The sequence below is a fragment of the Homarus americanus genome, unplaced genomic scaffold (genome assembly GCF_018991925.1).
Source record: "Homarus americanus isolate GMGI-L3 unplaced genomic scaffold, GMGI_Hamer_2.0 scaffold40856, whole genome shotgun sequence".
Lineage (NCBI taxonomy): Eukaryota > Metazoa > Arthropoda > Malacostraca > Decapoda > Nephropidae > Homarus > Homarus americanus.
In genome coordinates, this window is record NW_024734615.1 from 97,345 (window position 1) to 114,655 (window position 17,311).

A 17,311-nucleotide genomic window follows, 5' to 3' on the forward strand; every position below is an offset into this window, starting at 1 on the left:
TTATTCCTACAGCGACTTAAAACAGCAGTTTGTGTTGCATGAAATCAGCGTCTTTAGAAAGAAGTTTGTTTAGCATCAGTTACATACGACTGGATTAATTACCCGAAATGGATTAAACGTTTGAAAATAACATTAGTATAAATTAATGACAAACAGGCACCCTCATAAACAACCTGCACACAGCTGTGCCCGATATATAAAGTTCTATAATACACTTACTGATTTTTTCTTATGTTTAATTGTCTAAACATGAATTCATATAGGTTGGCCCATTGCTCTATCCATTTTGAAATCAAATTAACAGTACATACCAGCAGAAAGGTTTAATACAATACGAAACAACAAAGCCCAACCATTAATTAACGGGGAGCTAAGTAACCAATCACCGATCACTTTTACCTTCATTCATAATATATACTACGTACTATAGTAAACAAACGGCCTTGAGTTGCCAGCTGTCTCCAGCAGTGTTCGAAGAATCTTGAACAAGACTGTACCTGTGCATACATTTTTTCAGTCAATTTATAGTAGAGGACATATCGAGATATTTGTTTGATTTTTGTTGCTAATGATAAGTTCAGACAAAAACAAGACGATTTTCACCTATGACACTTTTGGTATTCGTAACTCATAACAGATATCGGGGAGTTGAAAATACCAAACTTCTAGAAAGACTATTATTGCAATGCATTTGTTGCCAACAACTAATTCTATGGATTTTTCTTTGCAAACAATAGTTTAAACATTTCTAAGACACATTTCTTTTATGATGTTCCCTAGCAAACAATCTAGAACCGAGATATTTATTATGCCAGGGGGTCCAGGGGCCAGATCCCCATGGTTAGGAAGTTAGGTAAGGTTAGGTAGGTTTGGTTGGTGCTACAAGCCATGTTTTACTAATTAAGTTATCCAAATCATCCAAACCTACCTAGTCTCATAACTGAGGGGGGGGGGGGGTTGCCCCCTGGGCCCCCAACATATTAAATATCTCGGTTCTAGGTTGTTTGCGAGGGAAATGTCATTGAAGAAAAGTGTTTTATTCTTGTCTAAACTATCGTTTGCAAATAAAAATTCACTAGATTTGGTTGATGACAACAAATGCAACAATAGATTTTGTCTAGTAGTTTTCTGATTTTCAACTCCCAATACAGTATTCTGGTTATACGTAAAATGCGAGAACAGTGTCAGAAGAAAATCACCATGTTTTTGTCTGAGCTTATCATAAGCAAAAAATACAAATAAATACTTCAATACTGTATGCCCTCTACAGCATACTCCAAACATAATGGACCAATTAGGGAGAAAGGGGGTTCGTTAAAGACGAAAGGGTAAATATTTGGACCATGACTATTACTAGTTTGGGATATAATTTTGATCACATTTTTCTCAATATTTGAAGCTTAATGCAATGGAGTCATTTTTGTAGAAAGGCTAAAAAAAAAAAATTCAACTCCTTAGTTGAGAATCACAAAAAACAAAAAAGTTACAGTACTACCGTTTCAAAAAAATTTATTTATTAAAAATCACTGGGTACCCGACATGTTAATAATACCAGGTAAGATTGGGGAGATCTTCTAACACCACTTCTGATGCTTGTTTTTCATATCAACTATGGTTAGGTTAGATTTAATTTAGAAATAACCACTTTTTTAACACATTAGCACAAATTACAAAAGTGTCCACTACAAAACATTATAATGGTTTAATATGAAAAAGCAGCTGCAGGTCAGTCGTCAAAAATTACCCAGTGCTTTACTGGATTGCATCCACTACATAAAATGTATGGGATATTTGTACTGCACTGAACATCACCAAAACAGAAAATGTACTCTAATGTATTCAGCTTCTCTGTGATCACTTTACTTTAATTTATTTATTTTTTTTTGTGATTCTTGTGGCAGCGTGGTTGTAGTCGAGTTGCCACGTCATTAATATACTGTAATTTTCTTCATTATTTAAGCAAATACAGTATATTAAAATTTGGAAACTTCTCATGACCTTAAATAGCAATGAACTGTTTATTAATAAAAAAAATTATACCTTTGGTTTCTTTAATAATTATCCTGACACTGACACAGCCAAAAACAGATCCACCAATTACAATCACCTTTACATACAGCCTTACTTTACCAAGTATTGCCAGGTAAAATTGCGAGCACGAGACCCAGGGTGGGGTCGATGCATCTTTGGCTGACTGTACATAAATGATGACTAACGGAGTCTAACAATATACCATTTATGAAAGACGATTGAACTATCCAAAACTTTGGTAAACGTTTACTTAAGTGCTACGTGTGATTTTGCCAGCAAAAACATATTTTTCCTGCATGAATTTTGCTGCCTTTTTTAAGGTTATTGAAGGTATTTACTGAGATGTAATTTTTTTATATAGTACCTATAATGCTATGATATACTGTTTTGTCAATCTGTGAAAATCATGTACAAGTATTGCGCCTAACTTTGGTCATCCTCTCTTAGGGATTATAGGGAAACTTTCATTGTGGCCCTCGACATCTCCAAAGCATTTGACAGGGTATGGCACAAGTCTTTGCTTTCTAAACTTCCCTCTTATGGTTTCTCTTCCTCACTTTTTTCTCGACTCTCTAGGTTCCTTGAGAACCGATCCATGGCAGCAGTTGTCAAGGGATCGATCTCTCGCTCTTATCCTACCAATAGTGATGTCCCACAGGGTTCTGTTCTTTCACTTACTCTCTTCCTTCTTTTTATCAATGATTTACTTCACACTACAGTACAACTAATTCTATCAATTCTTACGCTGATGATTCTACTCTTCACATTTTCCCCTTCCCCCCAGTTCTCAAACTAGATCTTTTTCTAGAGCTGATATTACATCTATCAATGCGGATCTGTGCAGCATCTCCGAATGGGGAGGTAGAAACTTGGTTAAATTCAATAGTAATAAAACTCATTACAGCTGTTCCCTGACTTACGACGGGGTTAGGGACCCAAATCCAGGTCGTAAGTAGGAATGGTCTTAAGTCGGACATAGAAGAAAAGAAAAAAAAAATCTACAATGAAATACAGTACAGTAAAGGTAATAAATAATGAGAAATGGATACAGTTAGCTGAATGCACATGGGGCCCCCATAATTTTCTATTTATGGGATACATGGAGACAATATTAAATGGATGAAGCAGAGGAGGAGACAGGGCTGGGTGGGTCATCAATGTCGCTTTCTTCAGACGGGTTTATGTACAGGGGAAACTTGCTGGTTGAAGGTATTGGATCATCTTGAGGGAGTGAAGAGGCAGCACTGGTGGGGCGTGAGGAGACAGCAATGGGGGACTTCTTAAAATAGATGTCCAATTTAGACTGCACAGTTTGCTTTTTATTTTCGTTACAAATTTCCCTGTAGCAAGCACGTGCATCTTGGACCATTCTGTCAACTTTGGCAAAACGCTCATAATTTTGATCCATTCCGTCAAACATTTGCATCCCCTTATTAATTGTAGCAAATGCCTCTGCCATTTACTTCACTGAAAATTTTTTGGGGCTGCAGGTCATTCTTCTACATTTTGACTTGCTTCTTCCTCTGCATTTTTGTGTGCTTCCAGTTTGATAAGATCCTCGTTACTTAGCTCTTCTGCTACACTTTCAACCAACTGTTCAACATCTTCATTATCATTTTCTAACTGAAGCTGTTTACCTAACTCCACTATCTTGTTACTAATCTCAGAAATAACTTCATTTTCATTAAATCCTCTGAAACTGTTCACATATCTTTTCAGTGTTTTCTTCCATATTTCATTCATGCACTGTTGTGTAACCTGATCCCATGCTGCAAAAATGTTCTTTATACATGACAAAATGTTGTACTCCTTCCAAAACTCTCTGAGCGTTTTCTCACTTTCAGTAGCAGCAACAGCCTGAGCGAAGGTCGTACGTAAATAATTTGCTTTAAAGGCAGCAATAGCACCTTCATCTATGGGTTGGATGATAGAGGTAGTGTTAGGTGGAATGTACACTACCTTAAACATCAGGGTGCATGTCGTCCAGGTGTGGTGGGTGTCCCGGAGCATTATCCAAAACCAGCAAAATCTTGAATGCAATCCTTTGTTGCAGACAATACTCCTTGGCTCGAGGAATGAAACAATTCATGAACCAATCCTCAAACAGTACAAGGGTCATCCAGGCTTTCTTGTTACTGCGATAAAACACTGGCAGTGTATGCTTGCTGACATATTTAAAAGCCCTGGGGTTCTCTGAATGATAGATCATGAAGGGCTTGATCGTGAAACCAGCAACATTCCTCCCCAACAGAAATGTAATTCTGTCCTTGAATGCCTGGAATCCTGGCATTGTTTTTGCCTCTTTGTGGATGTATGTCCGCTCAGGCATGTGCTTCCACAATAATCCAGTTTCATCCACATTGAATATTTGCTCAGGCAAATAATTTCCTTCCACAATCACACGATCTAACTCCTCTTTAAAAGCTTCGGCAGCACCAACATCAGCACTAGCTGCCTCTCCACTCACCTTAACATTGTGTAAACTGTAGCGGTTCTTAAATCTGTTAAACCACCCATGACTTGCTGTGAAGGTTTGTTCGCACTCATTTCCTGTCTGCGCCTTCAGGCTTTCGAACAGGCTTCTTGCCTTAGCCTGTAAGGTTAGAAGGCTTAAGGGTACACGCTTCTGTATTTGGTCTTCCATCCACATCACCAATAATTTTTCCATATCGTGAATGGGACCTTGTGTTTTCTTCGTAATTATAGTTCCCTTTATAGGTGCTGATCCTTTCACTACATCACGAATACGTTTTGTCCTTCAGAATAGTGGATATGGTCGAGTGCGAAAACCCTAGGTCGCGTGAAATTGTTGCTACAGTTTTTCCAATTTTATACAGCATTATTATCTTCATTTTCATCTCATAAGTAATTGACTGTCTCCTTTTCTTCTGAGCACCACCAACACTCTCACTTGCACGCTTTCCAGTCATTATATAGTAAATTAAATACGAAAATAATGTCAGTACACAGCGCGATCAATATAGGATACGACAGCCAATCACTTCTCGACTAGTATTTGGTGTCAGAAAGTCACAAAAAATTGGAAAACTTACTTTAATCTGAGTTAATAGATCGAGTGCATGTATCTAACCTAACCTAACCAAACCTAACCTAACACAACTCAGATTAAATTAAGTTTACCAATTTTTTTTTACTTTATGACACCAAATAATAATCGAGAAGTGATTCACAGCCTGAATTACGCTTGTATGACCATCATTTGACTTCATTGCGGCTACATTTGGGTAATTCCTCGCTCCCTCGGTACATGCACGCGATCTATTAACTCAGATTAAAGTAAGTTTTCCAATTTTTTTGTGACTTTCTGACACCAAATACTAGTCGAGAAGTGATTAGCAGTCCGATTTATTCATGTAGGACCATTATTTGACTTCATTGCGGCTACATTTTGCAACATTTGGGTACATTTGGGTAATTAGTCGGACCGGTTGTGTGAAGGCACCGAGTGTGAGCTCTTTCAAGACAAGACTTGACCAACACTGGAGCAGGTTCAGGTACATTCAGGAGCCGGTGCATGCCCAGTACCTGCCAACACTGTGTGACAGAGACGTGACCGATCGCCCGGGCGGCTAGCGAGCCGATCAGTGGCGAAGAGGATAAAAGTAAAAGTACTGAGCTTATACTACAGACGGGCGACCTAAACATCTCAGGGGGCACTACTCGGTCGAATATGCAAACCTCGAGCTGGTGGACGTCCACTTACAAGGGGCCGGGGGTCACAGTTTAAGGTTGAAGAAGCCAGGACTCCAGAAACTTGAGAGCAATTTTTTTTGGAGTACTGTTGCACAAGTTGTGAACTCTTGGAACAATCTGCCAATGAGCGTTGTGACGCACAGAGTGTGAGCGAATTGAAGGCCAGACTTGACCAACACTGGAGCAGGTTCAGATAACAGGAGCTAAGGAACCGATCAGTGGAGAGGACCATGTGAGTTGCTGTTCTGGTTCAGGATGTATTGGAACCTTAAAATACCACACTTCTGTCCACCATAAAAACCGAGTTATGCACCACCATAATGTTTTCTTTTCTAACAGTTGCTCTGTAATCCCTATTATTGCAGATAAGTTATTATAAGTGTACATCAAGCATTGGCCTAGATATGATCGGCATTGTAATCATTTTTAAAGCTAATGAAATTGACAACTCTCATATAACTCCTGTTCATAGTTAGACTGTGTCACGTTTAAAATGTAAAAAAAAGAAGAAATTAAGAATGTTCTGGATAATTTAGAAAAAAGAAAATTAATACAGTTCATATTTATTTTTTATACACCATGTGACTCATAGTTAGACTGTGTCAGGTTTAATAAGTAAACAATTATTAATTTCTAGGAATATTTTAGATAATTTTGATTTGAATGAAAGAAAATTAATACATTTTATATTTAACTTTTATGCAGCATGTGGTTTGTTTGGCCTGGGACATTGTTACCACACAAGTCTCTATTGGTGATCCTTGAGACAGCAAGAGGAAAATGGAGAAATGTGTTGAGAAAATGCCGGTTCTTATTATTATATGAATTTTTGGGGCAACTATAATATAGATGAAAATATAGCACCTACTGGTTTAACTCCAAGTAAACAAGATGTATAAGAAAAATATTAAACCAGTCATCTATTAAAACAAACCTTACATAATTGATTTTCACGCAAATGTAACTACAGGCCAAATTTGGTTATTATAAATGTAATTAGGATATTCTGTTAGTTCTAACTGATGAATACCAATAAAAAAATGAATCGGTAAAAAATCATGTTAGTGACCCTCTGACCCTGCCTAAGGTTTATTACCGTTTTGGCAACATTGATTCATACGCCTCTTGTCATGAGTAGACGGCGGATGTTTTACCTGCCTTATATATGTCATCAAGAAGCTTTATTTAACTGAAACTACTCAAACTAATCACCATGGAGCTTCCTCAACCTCCCCCAGGTTAGTTAGAATGAATAAACCAATATAAAAGAAGAAACGATGATCTAACTGATGCTTGTTCCAGTTGTTGGTTATGCTTAATTGTTTAGTCTTTTTAACCTGATAGATTGATAGATATTTATTAGATCTATTCGTAATTAGTAGATAATTAAAATTTGTTCGGTAAAAGCCTTCTTCATACTGCCATACAGGTTCACATTGGCTCACCAGCTACACTACCATTAGCAGATTAAACTAAGACAGTCCAGGTATGTGTGTGGTACTGGGTGGTAAGTCTTGGTATAATTAAAGCGGTCCGACTGATTACCCAAATGTAGCCGCAATGAAGTCAAATAATGGTCCTACATGAATAAATCGGACTGAATCACTTCTCGATTATTATTTGGTGTCATAAAGTAAAAAAAAATTGGTAAACTTAAGTTAATCTGAGTTGTGTTAGGTTAGGTTAGGTTAGGTACTTGCACTTGATCTATTAACTCAGATTAAATTAAGTTTACCAATTTTTTGTGACTTCGTGACACCAAATACTAGTCGAGGTTAGGTTACGTACGTGCACTCGATCTATTAACTCAGATTAAATTAAGTTTACCAATTTTTTGTGACTTTGTGACACCAAATACTAGTCGAGAAGTGATTGGCAGTCCGATTTATTCATCTAGGACCATTATTTGACTTCATTCCGGCTATATTTGGCTACATTTGGGTACATTTGGGTAATTAGTCGGACCCTATTTAAAGGGATACACGCCATATCGTCACCAATCCACTTCGTCACCGACCCGATTCGTTACCAAAACCCCATTTGTTACCAATATCAAATCCGTTTCATCACCACTAACAGTCGTTAGTATTAGTGACAAATTGTAAATTATTATTTTACAGACGACTCGAGAAGTATTGTGTTGTTATTATTTATGAATATTAATTATTTAATAAAGAAAACGATTAAAACATAGACAAAATACAGAACAAATGAAGCAGACCCGACAGCAGCACCCTTATCCACTACCTCCTAAGATGTCCCCACACACAATTCTTCCGTGACGCCTGCTGGACCACCACTCCACGACCCCCTGACGGAGACACGATGATCCTCCCCATACTGGCCAGATATTTTGTAAATAATATTGATTATGTGTTAAAGGAATATCCTTCCTTCCTTAGGCTTTAGTAAGCCCCTTTATAATATTTATACTGTATATACTTGTCACACTTGCCAGATGCTTCTGGTGCCATTGTACAGGGGTACCTAGTGACAGCACTAGGATCCTGCTTCCTCTATCAAGGAATAAGCAATTGAAATTGAAAATTTAACAAATGAAGGTGATTTGGCACCAGCGCATAAAGCACCCAGCAGTGGGATGATTGCAGGCGTATTAATGTTTTTTTTATTTATTTTCGTCTTTAATAAATTGCCTTAGTGTTTTTTACTATTTTCTATCACAAACAACAGTTATTTTCGTGTATATATTGATGAGAATAAACACAGTGACGAAACAGGTAAAGCATTGGTGACGAAATGGGTTGGTAACGAAATGGGCAGACCCCAATTAAAGGCTACGGTAAGGCTAATCTTACAGACTAATTTCACCGAAATCTCATCACATCACTTGCGATGGCTTGAGAATTGAATGAATCTCGAGAAAGCTAACCTAACCTCAAATGAGAGACAATTTTGGTATAATTATTCGGCCATTTGGAGAAACAACTTGACCAACGAATTTTTTCGATATGTTTAGCATGGGGAAATTGGCCATACAGATCCGCACAATTAGTCACGGTGTAAAATTAATTCGTAACACTTAACAATAGTCATCTGGGTTAACTAGATTCCTAATTAGCAAACTGTATACAGGAAAACTAATTTTTTACCTCAAGAATAAACCAAATTGACTGTAGGAATTGCACTTTTTATATTTTGTTTTCCTTAATGTTTGTTGTAAATAAAGACACTGCTTGTCCTTGCAATGATGATACCATGGTTGCTCTTGTACTGTTGACAAATGCTTCCTAAGATATGAATGTACCTAACCTACCTAGCCAAAACTAATCTAACCTAACCTAATCTACCTAGCCAAATCTAATGTAACCTAACCTACCTAACCCATTTTAAAATAAAATGCTTCCATCTTAGGATAGCTAGGTAATGTAAGTTTTGTTTGTTTATCTACGATAAATCATAAATTGACTGGGATGAGAGTCGTGTATCAGTTAAAATTTTTATTTCCGTCAGCCCTTTTTCAGGCTGCCATAGTATGAGATGGATGCCCCAGGACAATCAATTGATATCAGAAATGGCAGATAGATCTGCAAATCACATTTTATGCCCTAGTTACTCTTTTTCTTGTGGATTCTGTATGAAATGGATGGGAATAAAGTTGCAGGGGGTTGTGTATCCTGGAGAACTGCCATCAGCTAATGACGGCCAGCTCACACCAGTTTGAAAAAGGCCGTAAAATGAAGATGATGATGATGATACATATGGCAGTATCCCAGCAGCTGTTTGTTCTAAGTGGCAAGTGCTATTTCTTGACCCCTTTTAAGGATCTAGTTCCTAAAGAGTCTCATTTTCTATCCCACAAATTCAGTATGTCTGTCTAACTGAATAGATTGGGATTTCAGGAATTGTCCACCAGTTTTGAATAAGTGGTATACAATATTGATGATGAAATTTCTAAAATGTTTGTTTTGTTACAGACCAAGAACTAAAAAACATAATTGACAAGTTGGCACAGTTTGTGGCTCGCAATGGTCCTGAGTTTGAGCAGATGACCAAAACCAAACAGAAGGAAAACCCCAAGTTTAGCTTTTTGTTTGGTGGAGAATACTTCAATTACTACCAGTACAAAGTTACAACTGAACAAGCAAGTGAGTAAATTGTGCTTGTTTCTTATTGACAGTAGAAACTGGCTACTGGTTGAAATGTAACCCAGATAGATAATTCTGGGGCTACATCAGAACATGGTTATTTACATGTTAAGTACTGTACATGTGTTTGCAGCTGAGCAGGTAAGCTTATGGTTTATATAGACCCTTGTACTGGATATAATACAGTATTACTCAATATACTGTAAATTATACATTTTTACTTGTGGAACTTGAAACAAAAACTTTTTATTTGGAGAGGCTCACTTATTGCAGGCCGAGCATTCTTTGTCATTATGAATATATACTGTACATAATTAATACATTATCATGTGTTTATGAGGACATGTTACACTGCCCCATCCAGTGCACTTCACTTTGTACAACTGTGCCTGGCACTCATCTTCTCACCACCCATGAATAAATTTACTGATCATTGTAGGACTCCACATACTGTACACATTTACTTGTCTTCCTTTCTTAAATTTTCTGTCTTTTCTGCCAATATTTTTTTTATATTATGAAACTACAGTACTGTCATTGTCAATTCTCTGTAACCATTTTTATTTTTAAGTTGTGATCTACACAGTTTATGGAAACTTCATAGTCAGTAATAAGAAATATGTTCCTGTAAGAGCTGCCAAAATTCATTGTTTGTTGTTTATGAATTTTTTTTTTTTTTAACTTTTCTTAAATTTTCATTTTAGTACTGAAACATCGTCAAGCTCGTGAACAGCAGCAGCAGCAACAACAGCAGTCACAACCATCACAACAGCCAACACTACACCAGCCTCCACCTCCACCACAAGGAGGTTTCCCAGGTGGAGGTGCAGGTGGTGCTTTTCCTGGCCAAAGCTACCCACCTGCTTATGGTTACCCGCCCACTTCCGCGTACCCTGAGCCAGATTTACCACAATTTCCACAGCCAACTGTTACCTCTGGAGGCTTTAACCAGGGACAGTATGCACCGCCACCCCCATCAAGTGAACCACCTACTACATTTCCTCCTGGTGATTCAAATTATGTCACCACCACCTCCTTTGTTCCAACCAGCACGGCAGAACCTCCATTTGTTCATTCTTCTCAGTCTTTTCCTCCACCTCCACCTGGAGATGCTACCTACACAGCTCCACAGGTAAATAAACAGAAGTAGAAGAAATCCCTTTTGTTGGTAGGAACATAGATTATATAACATATATATTTATATTTTATTCTGGATTTTAAACACAACAATTAAGATACAGGGATATATGAGTATAACCCTCAATCCAACTTATCTCTCTCTGGTGCTCTCTCTTCTATTAGTTTAGTCCTTTTACTGTACTGGGTTTTGGAAATGTAAGAATATCATGCACAGTGAGTATCATCACATGAATGGAGAGTAGTCTGCTAATTCCTTCCCTGTGGTATTAGATTACACCCCAAGAGTTTGAACAAATCTCAAAGGAAACCTTTATTCATTGTTACTAAGCTGCCAGTCACACTACTTGATCTGGTAGTGGGGGCCATTGCCATATAATACTTAACAATGGTGGCCAGGAAACATTTGGTAATTATACATCCGAGGTATTATATTGTCATGTCCATACAAGTGAGTGTACAATATTAATTCCATCAGGTACTGTACATTATTTATTTTGATTTTGCACTACAGCTTCAGTGAGTAGAGTATGGTCATTAAGTATGGTATGCAGTAATCTGCCACCAGCCACAACACTTGCATCCATCCTTACTGGTGTCATGTACTACATGCAGTATTAGTATCTTGTGAATGTGGTGTTTTAATGTGTAATTAATCTACAGTGAATGTAGTATTGTACTGTACAGGCATGGAGACCAGACTTATTTTATGTTCAACTCCTGGCAAACTACCATGTTGTATGTGTGCCACAATTAGCAGTGAGCAGTATGGTGTTACAGGGCTTATCTTTACAATGTCTCACAAATTTGCTTAGCTTTTTCTCAGAAGTATATGAAGCGGTAGATAATGATGAGTCATATGATATAATTTATTTAGATTTCAGTAAAGCATTCGATAGAGTCCCTCATGAGAGATTGATAAAGTAGGTAGAAGCACATGGAATAGGTGGATCATTATTAAAATGGATTAGGTCATGGTTAACTGGTAGGAAACAAAGAGTCAGCATAAATGGATTTAAGTCAGACTGGGGTGCGGTCAAAAGCGGAGTTCCCAAGGGATCTGTATTAGGCCCTCTGCTGTTTGTTATATTCATTAATGATCTTGATTTAGGTTTAACTAGTAGGATTAGTAAATTTGCAGATGATACCAAAATGGGGAGAGTGATAAATTCAGACAGTGACTTTGAACACCTTCAAAGAGATCTAGATACCTTACATGAGGGGTCAGTAGACTGGCAAATGAATTTTAATACTGATAAATGCAAGGTACTACAGATAGGGAAGACGAATACAAACGTTAAGTATAAACTAGGTAACACGGAAATAGAAAACTCAGATTGTGAAAAAGATCTAGGTGTATTTGTTAGCAACGACTTGAAACCTAGAAAACAATGTATTAGCGTTCGCAACAAGGCAAACAGGATTCTTGGGTTCATATCTAGGAGTGTGAGTAACAGAACTGCTGACGTTATCTTGAAACTTTACCTAGCATTAGTGAGGCCACACATGGATTATGCGGTTCAATTCTGGTGTCCTTATTATAGAATGGACATAGATTCTTTGGAGAGAGTACAAAGAAGAATGACAAAAATGATCCATAATATTAGAAACCTTCCATATGAAGAAAGACTGAAAAGCTTAGGCTTGCATTCATTAGAGAGGCGTAGAGTTAGGGGAGATATGATAGAGGTGTTCAAGTGGGTAAGTGGGATTAACAAGGGTAAAATGGAAGATGTTCTGAAGCTCAGTAATAACGAAATAACTAGAACAAATGGCTTTAAATTAGATAAATTCCGATTCAGAAAGGATATAGGCAAGCACTGGTTTGGTAATAGAGTTGTGGATATGTGGAATAGGCTACCGAGTGCTATAGTAGGATCGGGGACGCTAGGGAGCTTCAAGACGAAGTTGGATAGGCACATGGAAGTGCTGGGATGGGTGTGAAAGGGATCTGCCCTGTATGGGCCAGTCGGCCTCCTGCAGTATCCCACTTTCTTATGTTCTTATGTTCTTATGTAAATAGAGTTATTAAACTAATATAATGAATTTTCTCTTCCTAGGCTGGGGAACCAGGTGCTTTTACCACTAGCACCCCAGGTTATGCTCAGCCCCCACCTCCACCTCCCCCCAGTGTGAGTATGGAGTCCATTACTAGCCAGCAACAACAACTACAGGAACAAATTCACCAAAGTGAACAGAATCTGGCAGCACAACAGCTGGTGAGTGTGTTTTATTATCTTCTGTCAATAATTATGTCTTAAGGCAAGTACTGTACTGTGTTTATTTGGTCAGGAAAGTAAAATGGGTCTACGTATTATTACAGTATAGGCCTACTGTTATTGAGATCTTTCATTCAAGGGGGTACTCTACATTGAAAGTACAGCTACAGGTTGTACCTCTCTAGTCCGGCATTCTGTGGTCCGGAAACTCCCATGGTCTGGAACGATTTTAGTTTGTCCAATAGGTAGATAGGCAGCTTTTTTTTTCTGAATTATTATTATTATTATTATTACAGGATGATTAAATTTTTGCCCCTCAGGCCCCAATGTGGGTCAGTGACCTATGCCCGAGTGGGCTAATCCCCATAAAAAACAACAAGAAAGCCGCGGGAAATTTAGGTTTGTTTACATCCGGCAGTTCGGCTGCTCTCTCTCTCTCTCTCTCTCTCTCTCTCTCTCTCTCTCTGCTTGTCTATACAGAGTTCAACATTTAACCCTTCAATATATATATATGAGCAGTAAATAAGTGTTGCTTTCATATTATTATGTAATGACGATATGTTTTCACATGTAATAATAATAAACGGTTTATAAATAGAATTGCTGCCGGTGGCTGAAAATATACAGACTTACATTTGATTTAGACATAATAATATAATATGCATTGAATACATTTACATGGCTGTACAGTACATAAATCAGGAGTTGTTTATCATTTTAACAATAGATGGGATGGTGCTGTTCTTAGATCTATCGGTGCGGGCTCTTAAGGCCTGAATTTTGTTGTAGTGGCGGACTGCGCGAGTTGGGTGGGGGGCTGCAGGTGGCAAGAGGTGGTGATGGCGAGGGTGGTGCAGTAGTCCACGGCCAAACCTTTCCAGTGCTTGGTGGTGGAGGTCACTGAGGGATGGCATTTCCAGGGTGGAGAGAGCGTTGGTGTAGCAGGAGTATTCTGCGCCGAGCATGATTTTGCAGGCCCTTTTCTGTACCTTCTCTAGCTGACGTTGTTGGGTGGAGTTGAGAGAAGACGACCAGGCTGGTGACGCATACGTTAGTTTCGGGAGAATAAAGGCATTGTAGATGGTCCTCAGCTCTGGCGTGGTTGTCCCAAGTGACCTAAGTCTTCGTAGCATGGAGAGACGGTACGAGGCTGCCTTGACTGTGTTATTTACATGGGCCTTCCAGTCAAGTTTGTTGTCTATAGTTACACCCAGGAGTTTGGCAGACTGCACCAGCTGGAGAGGATGGGCACCCACTGTGACTGCTGGGGCTTGCACTGGAGTGGTGGCAGTATTGATGTGCATGACTACGGTTTTGGTGTGGTTGATGGTGACCTTGTTCTCCTTAGTCCAGTGCCTGTAGCCTGTCTCACTTTTTTTTTTTTTACCATTAATGGTTAGCTACTTATATTGTTCCATTTATTAACATTAAATAACATTACAGGCACTTCAAACAACCATATTAATTTTTTTACATTAATTTTACTACAGCCACAATCAGGGTATTATTTTCTTCAGTTTTATATGTAGAACCAATCAGTCACTGGTTTTGTAAGCTTTAACATAAACAATGCCGGCAGCCGTCTCGTCTCATCGTGTGTTTTAATATTCCACGTGTTATTAATAAATTGTATTGTTAATTTTGCACACACAAACATTAATTCAATAAAAACAAATTCAGAAACATTAATTAAAATATATATGAACAGTAAATAAGTGTTGCTTTCATATTCTTATGTCAAGTAATGACGATATGTTTCCACGTGTGCGCACTTACATATGCGATCTCTCTTTTTTCTTTACCATTATCGTTAGCTACTTCTATTGTTCCATTTATTAACATTAAATAACATTTCTTAAAACAACCTTATTAATTTTACTACAGCTACAACCAAGGTCTTATTTTAATCAGATTTATATGTAGAACCAGTCAGTCACTGGTTTTGTAATCAACGAAAACAATGCTGTGTCATTTCCTCGTTTGTTTTAATATTCTACGTATTATTAATGAATTGTATTGCTCATTTTGTACACATAAACATTAATTCAATAAAAAAGACATTCAGTAATAAACAATAATGAATCTTTTGTACATAAGAGAAATGACGCTGTTTACACGATTATGCACGTCGTCTGCACGTTGGCGGGCCGTTCAAACCTGTCGAAATTCAAGTTTCTGCCGTCAAAATTTTTATTTTATTTTTTTGTGTGTGTGTTCCAATAAAATAAGTAGAATTAAAAACTCGCAAAATTTGAGAAGCTACTATACGACATTTAATCCTTCAATATGTCTTCAAAGAGACCATGATGCAGATAAAGTGGTGCTAGTGCTTCCACACATAAGCACAAGTCACTATCTATCCAGGAAAAGGGTGAATTTCCATGGTCCGGCAATTTCCATGGTCCGGCACCGGTCAGGTCCCGAGGTTGCCGGACTAGAGAGGTACAACCTGTATTACTAAAGTTATGTGAATGAAAATTTTTTTTATATATTGTTACGAGTTGGGGATTTAGAATATAGTTATACGTCTACCCAGATCCCAACAGGTAACAACAATAAAAAAAACAAAGACAATCGGACTATAAAAGGGTAGACAAAGGATGCGAGTTTTCGTTGTATATAATAGAGTACCATAAATCCCTTAACAAAATATTCAGCTTATAAATTACCCTTAACCAAACTTAACCTAAACATTAACAGTATATACATATTAATACAACATAAACAATCTTGAAGCAAGTGGACGTGGGGGAGTTAATACAAAATACAAGTACTTAAGTGAGGAGCTGAGATGGCTGACGAGTAAGGTTGAGTATTGTAGAAGACGGTAGGTAGTCACTGCACGTAGGTTTAGAGGATAGATGATCCTGTGGTCACTTCCCAGAGCCAAGTGCTCTTTCCTCGAATTGGAGCTGACAAAGAAGACTTTGAGGAGGTGACGCAACAACCAGGATAGGGAGAAGGGAAACCTCGGAGTGGTAACTAAGACGAGTCATACTCGTGTCTCGTCCCTAGATGGCGTTGCTCGTGGTGCTGGGTAGGTAGATCAGGACAATAGATGGCGTGGTTCGTAGTGCTGGGTGGAGGGGTTCGTAACAATATATTTAAAAAGATTCATAGACAGCATGATGTTGTCTGGCTGTGTGATTTACAGGGTACTTGACTACCAACTACCAATGACAAAGTTACTCTTAACATTAATATTATTTCTTTTGGTGTGTCCAGTCTTTGAAATGTATAATTCTCATCTGTACTCTCTTGTCACATTTGCTTCAGGTTCTGGAGCAACAGAAGGATGGCCAAGTAAGAGAGGGTATCTATGTAGCCAGAGGTGAAGTGTTGCGCAACGAAGCAGCCGAGCTTGGCTTTTCCATTCACGAGTTGGACGAGCTACTCGGTCCCATCACCGAGTCATGTACTAAGGATTCCATATCAAATGGCAAACACTGGATCTTCACCAATGCTCAGTCTGCTTCAAAGAATCAGTGGCTCTCAAGATACCTGCTGTGGAAGTGAGTATTTTCTGCTTTGTATTATTATTGATTTTATTGTGCAGTGCTGGAACTAATTTTGGGAATTTAAGGAAATTAGTCGTGAGTCCAGTGATTTATATTTTTCATTGGCAGTTCAGTATTTACTCTGTAGTCCCCTTACAGTTGCAAGAAAAATTTGAATAATTTAAAACTTGTAAATATATATGTAGTACAGTACATGTACTGTGCACTAGTTTATTTGTACGTAAAAGCAAAACCAATACAGGTGCTCCCCGACTTACGGTGGGATTAGGGACTCAAATCCAGGTCGTAAGTCCGAATGGTCGCAAGTCCTACATAGATAAAAAAATTAAATAAAAAATCTACAATGAAATACAGTACAGTAAAAGTAATAAATAATGAGGAATGGATACAGTACAGTGAAAGTAATAAATAATGAGGAATGGATACAGTGTGACTGAGCACTTACCTTTATTGTAGTCAGCTGAATGCACATGGGGCCCCCATAATTTTCTAATTATACATGGAGACTACATTAACTGGAAACGTTTCGGTATAGAAAATGCATGCGTCATTTGAAAAAAAAATGGTCACAACTGCGGCGGTCGTA

General features: G+C 38.0%; 2 protein-coding genes across 9 annotated transcripts in view; one reads left to right on the forward strand and one right to left on the reverse strand.

Moving 5' to 3' along the window:
- LOC121870346 (ZZ-type zinc finger-containing protein 3-like) overlaps positions 1–6,153 on the reverse strand; it is a 51,098-nt gene extending 44,945 nt beyond the window's left edge. For 2 of the 4 annotated variants that reach the window (XM_042372133.1, XM_042372134.1), the window contains exon 1: positions 5,731–6,153. In XM_042372133.1, the coding sequence (XP_042228067.1) occupies positions 5,731–5,977 (247 nt within the window). In that variant the 5' untranslated portion in view covers positions 5,978–6,153. Of the gene's footprint in view, positions 1–5,577; positions 5,625–5,730 lie in introns of those variants that run through there. The other 2 variants (XM_042372136.1, XM_042372135.1) reach the window with 2 other exon arrangements.
- Positions 5,863–17,311, forward strand: part of LOC121870344 (calcium homeostasis endoplasmic reticulum protein-like) — a 56,900-nt gene continuing 45,451 nt past the window's right edge. For 4 of the 5 annotated variants that reach the window (XM_042372127.1, XM_042372128.1, XM_042372129.1 and 1 more), the window contains exons 1-5: positions 6,835–6,983; positions 9,681–9,851; positions 10,556–10,983; positions 13,049–13,207; positions 16,484–16,719. In XM_042372127.1, coding sequence (XP_042228061.1) covers positions 6,959–6,983; positions 9,681–9,851; positions 10,556–10,983; positions 13,049–13,207; positions 16,484–16,719 — 1,019 coding nt within the window. In that variant the 5' untranslated portion in view covers positions 6,835–6,958. Of the gene's footprint in view, positions 5,978–6,834; positions 6,984–9,680; positions 9,852–10,555; positions 10,984–13,048; positions 13,208–16,483; positions 16,720–17,311 lie in introns of those variants that run through there. The other variant, XM_042372131.1, reaches the window with a different exon arrangement.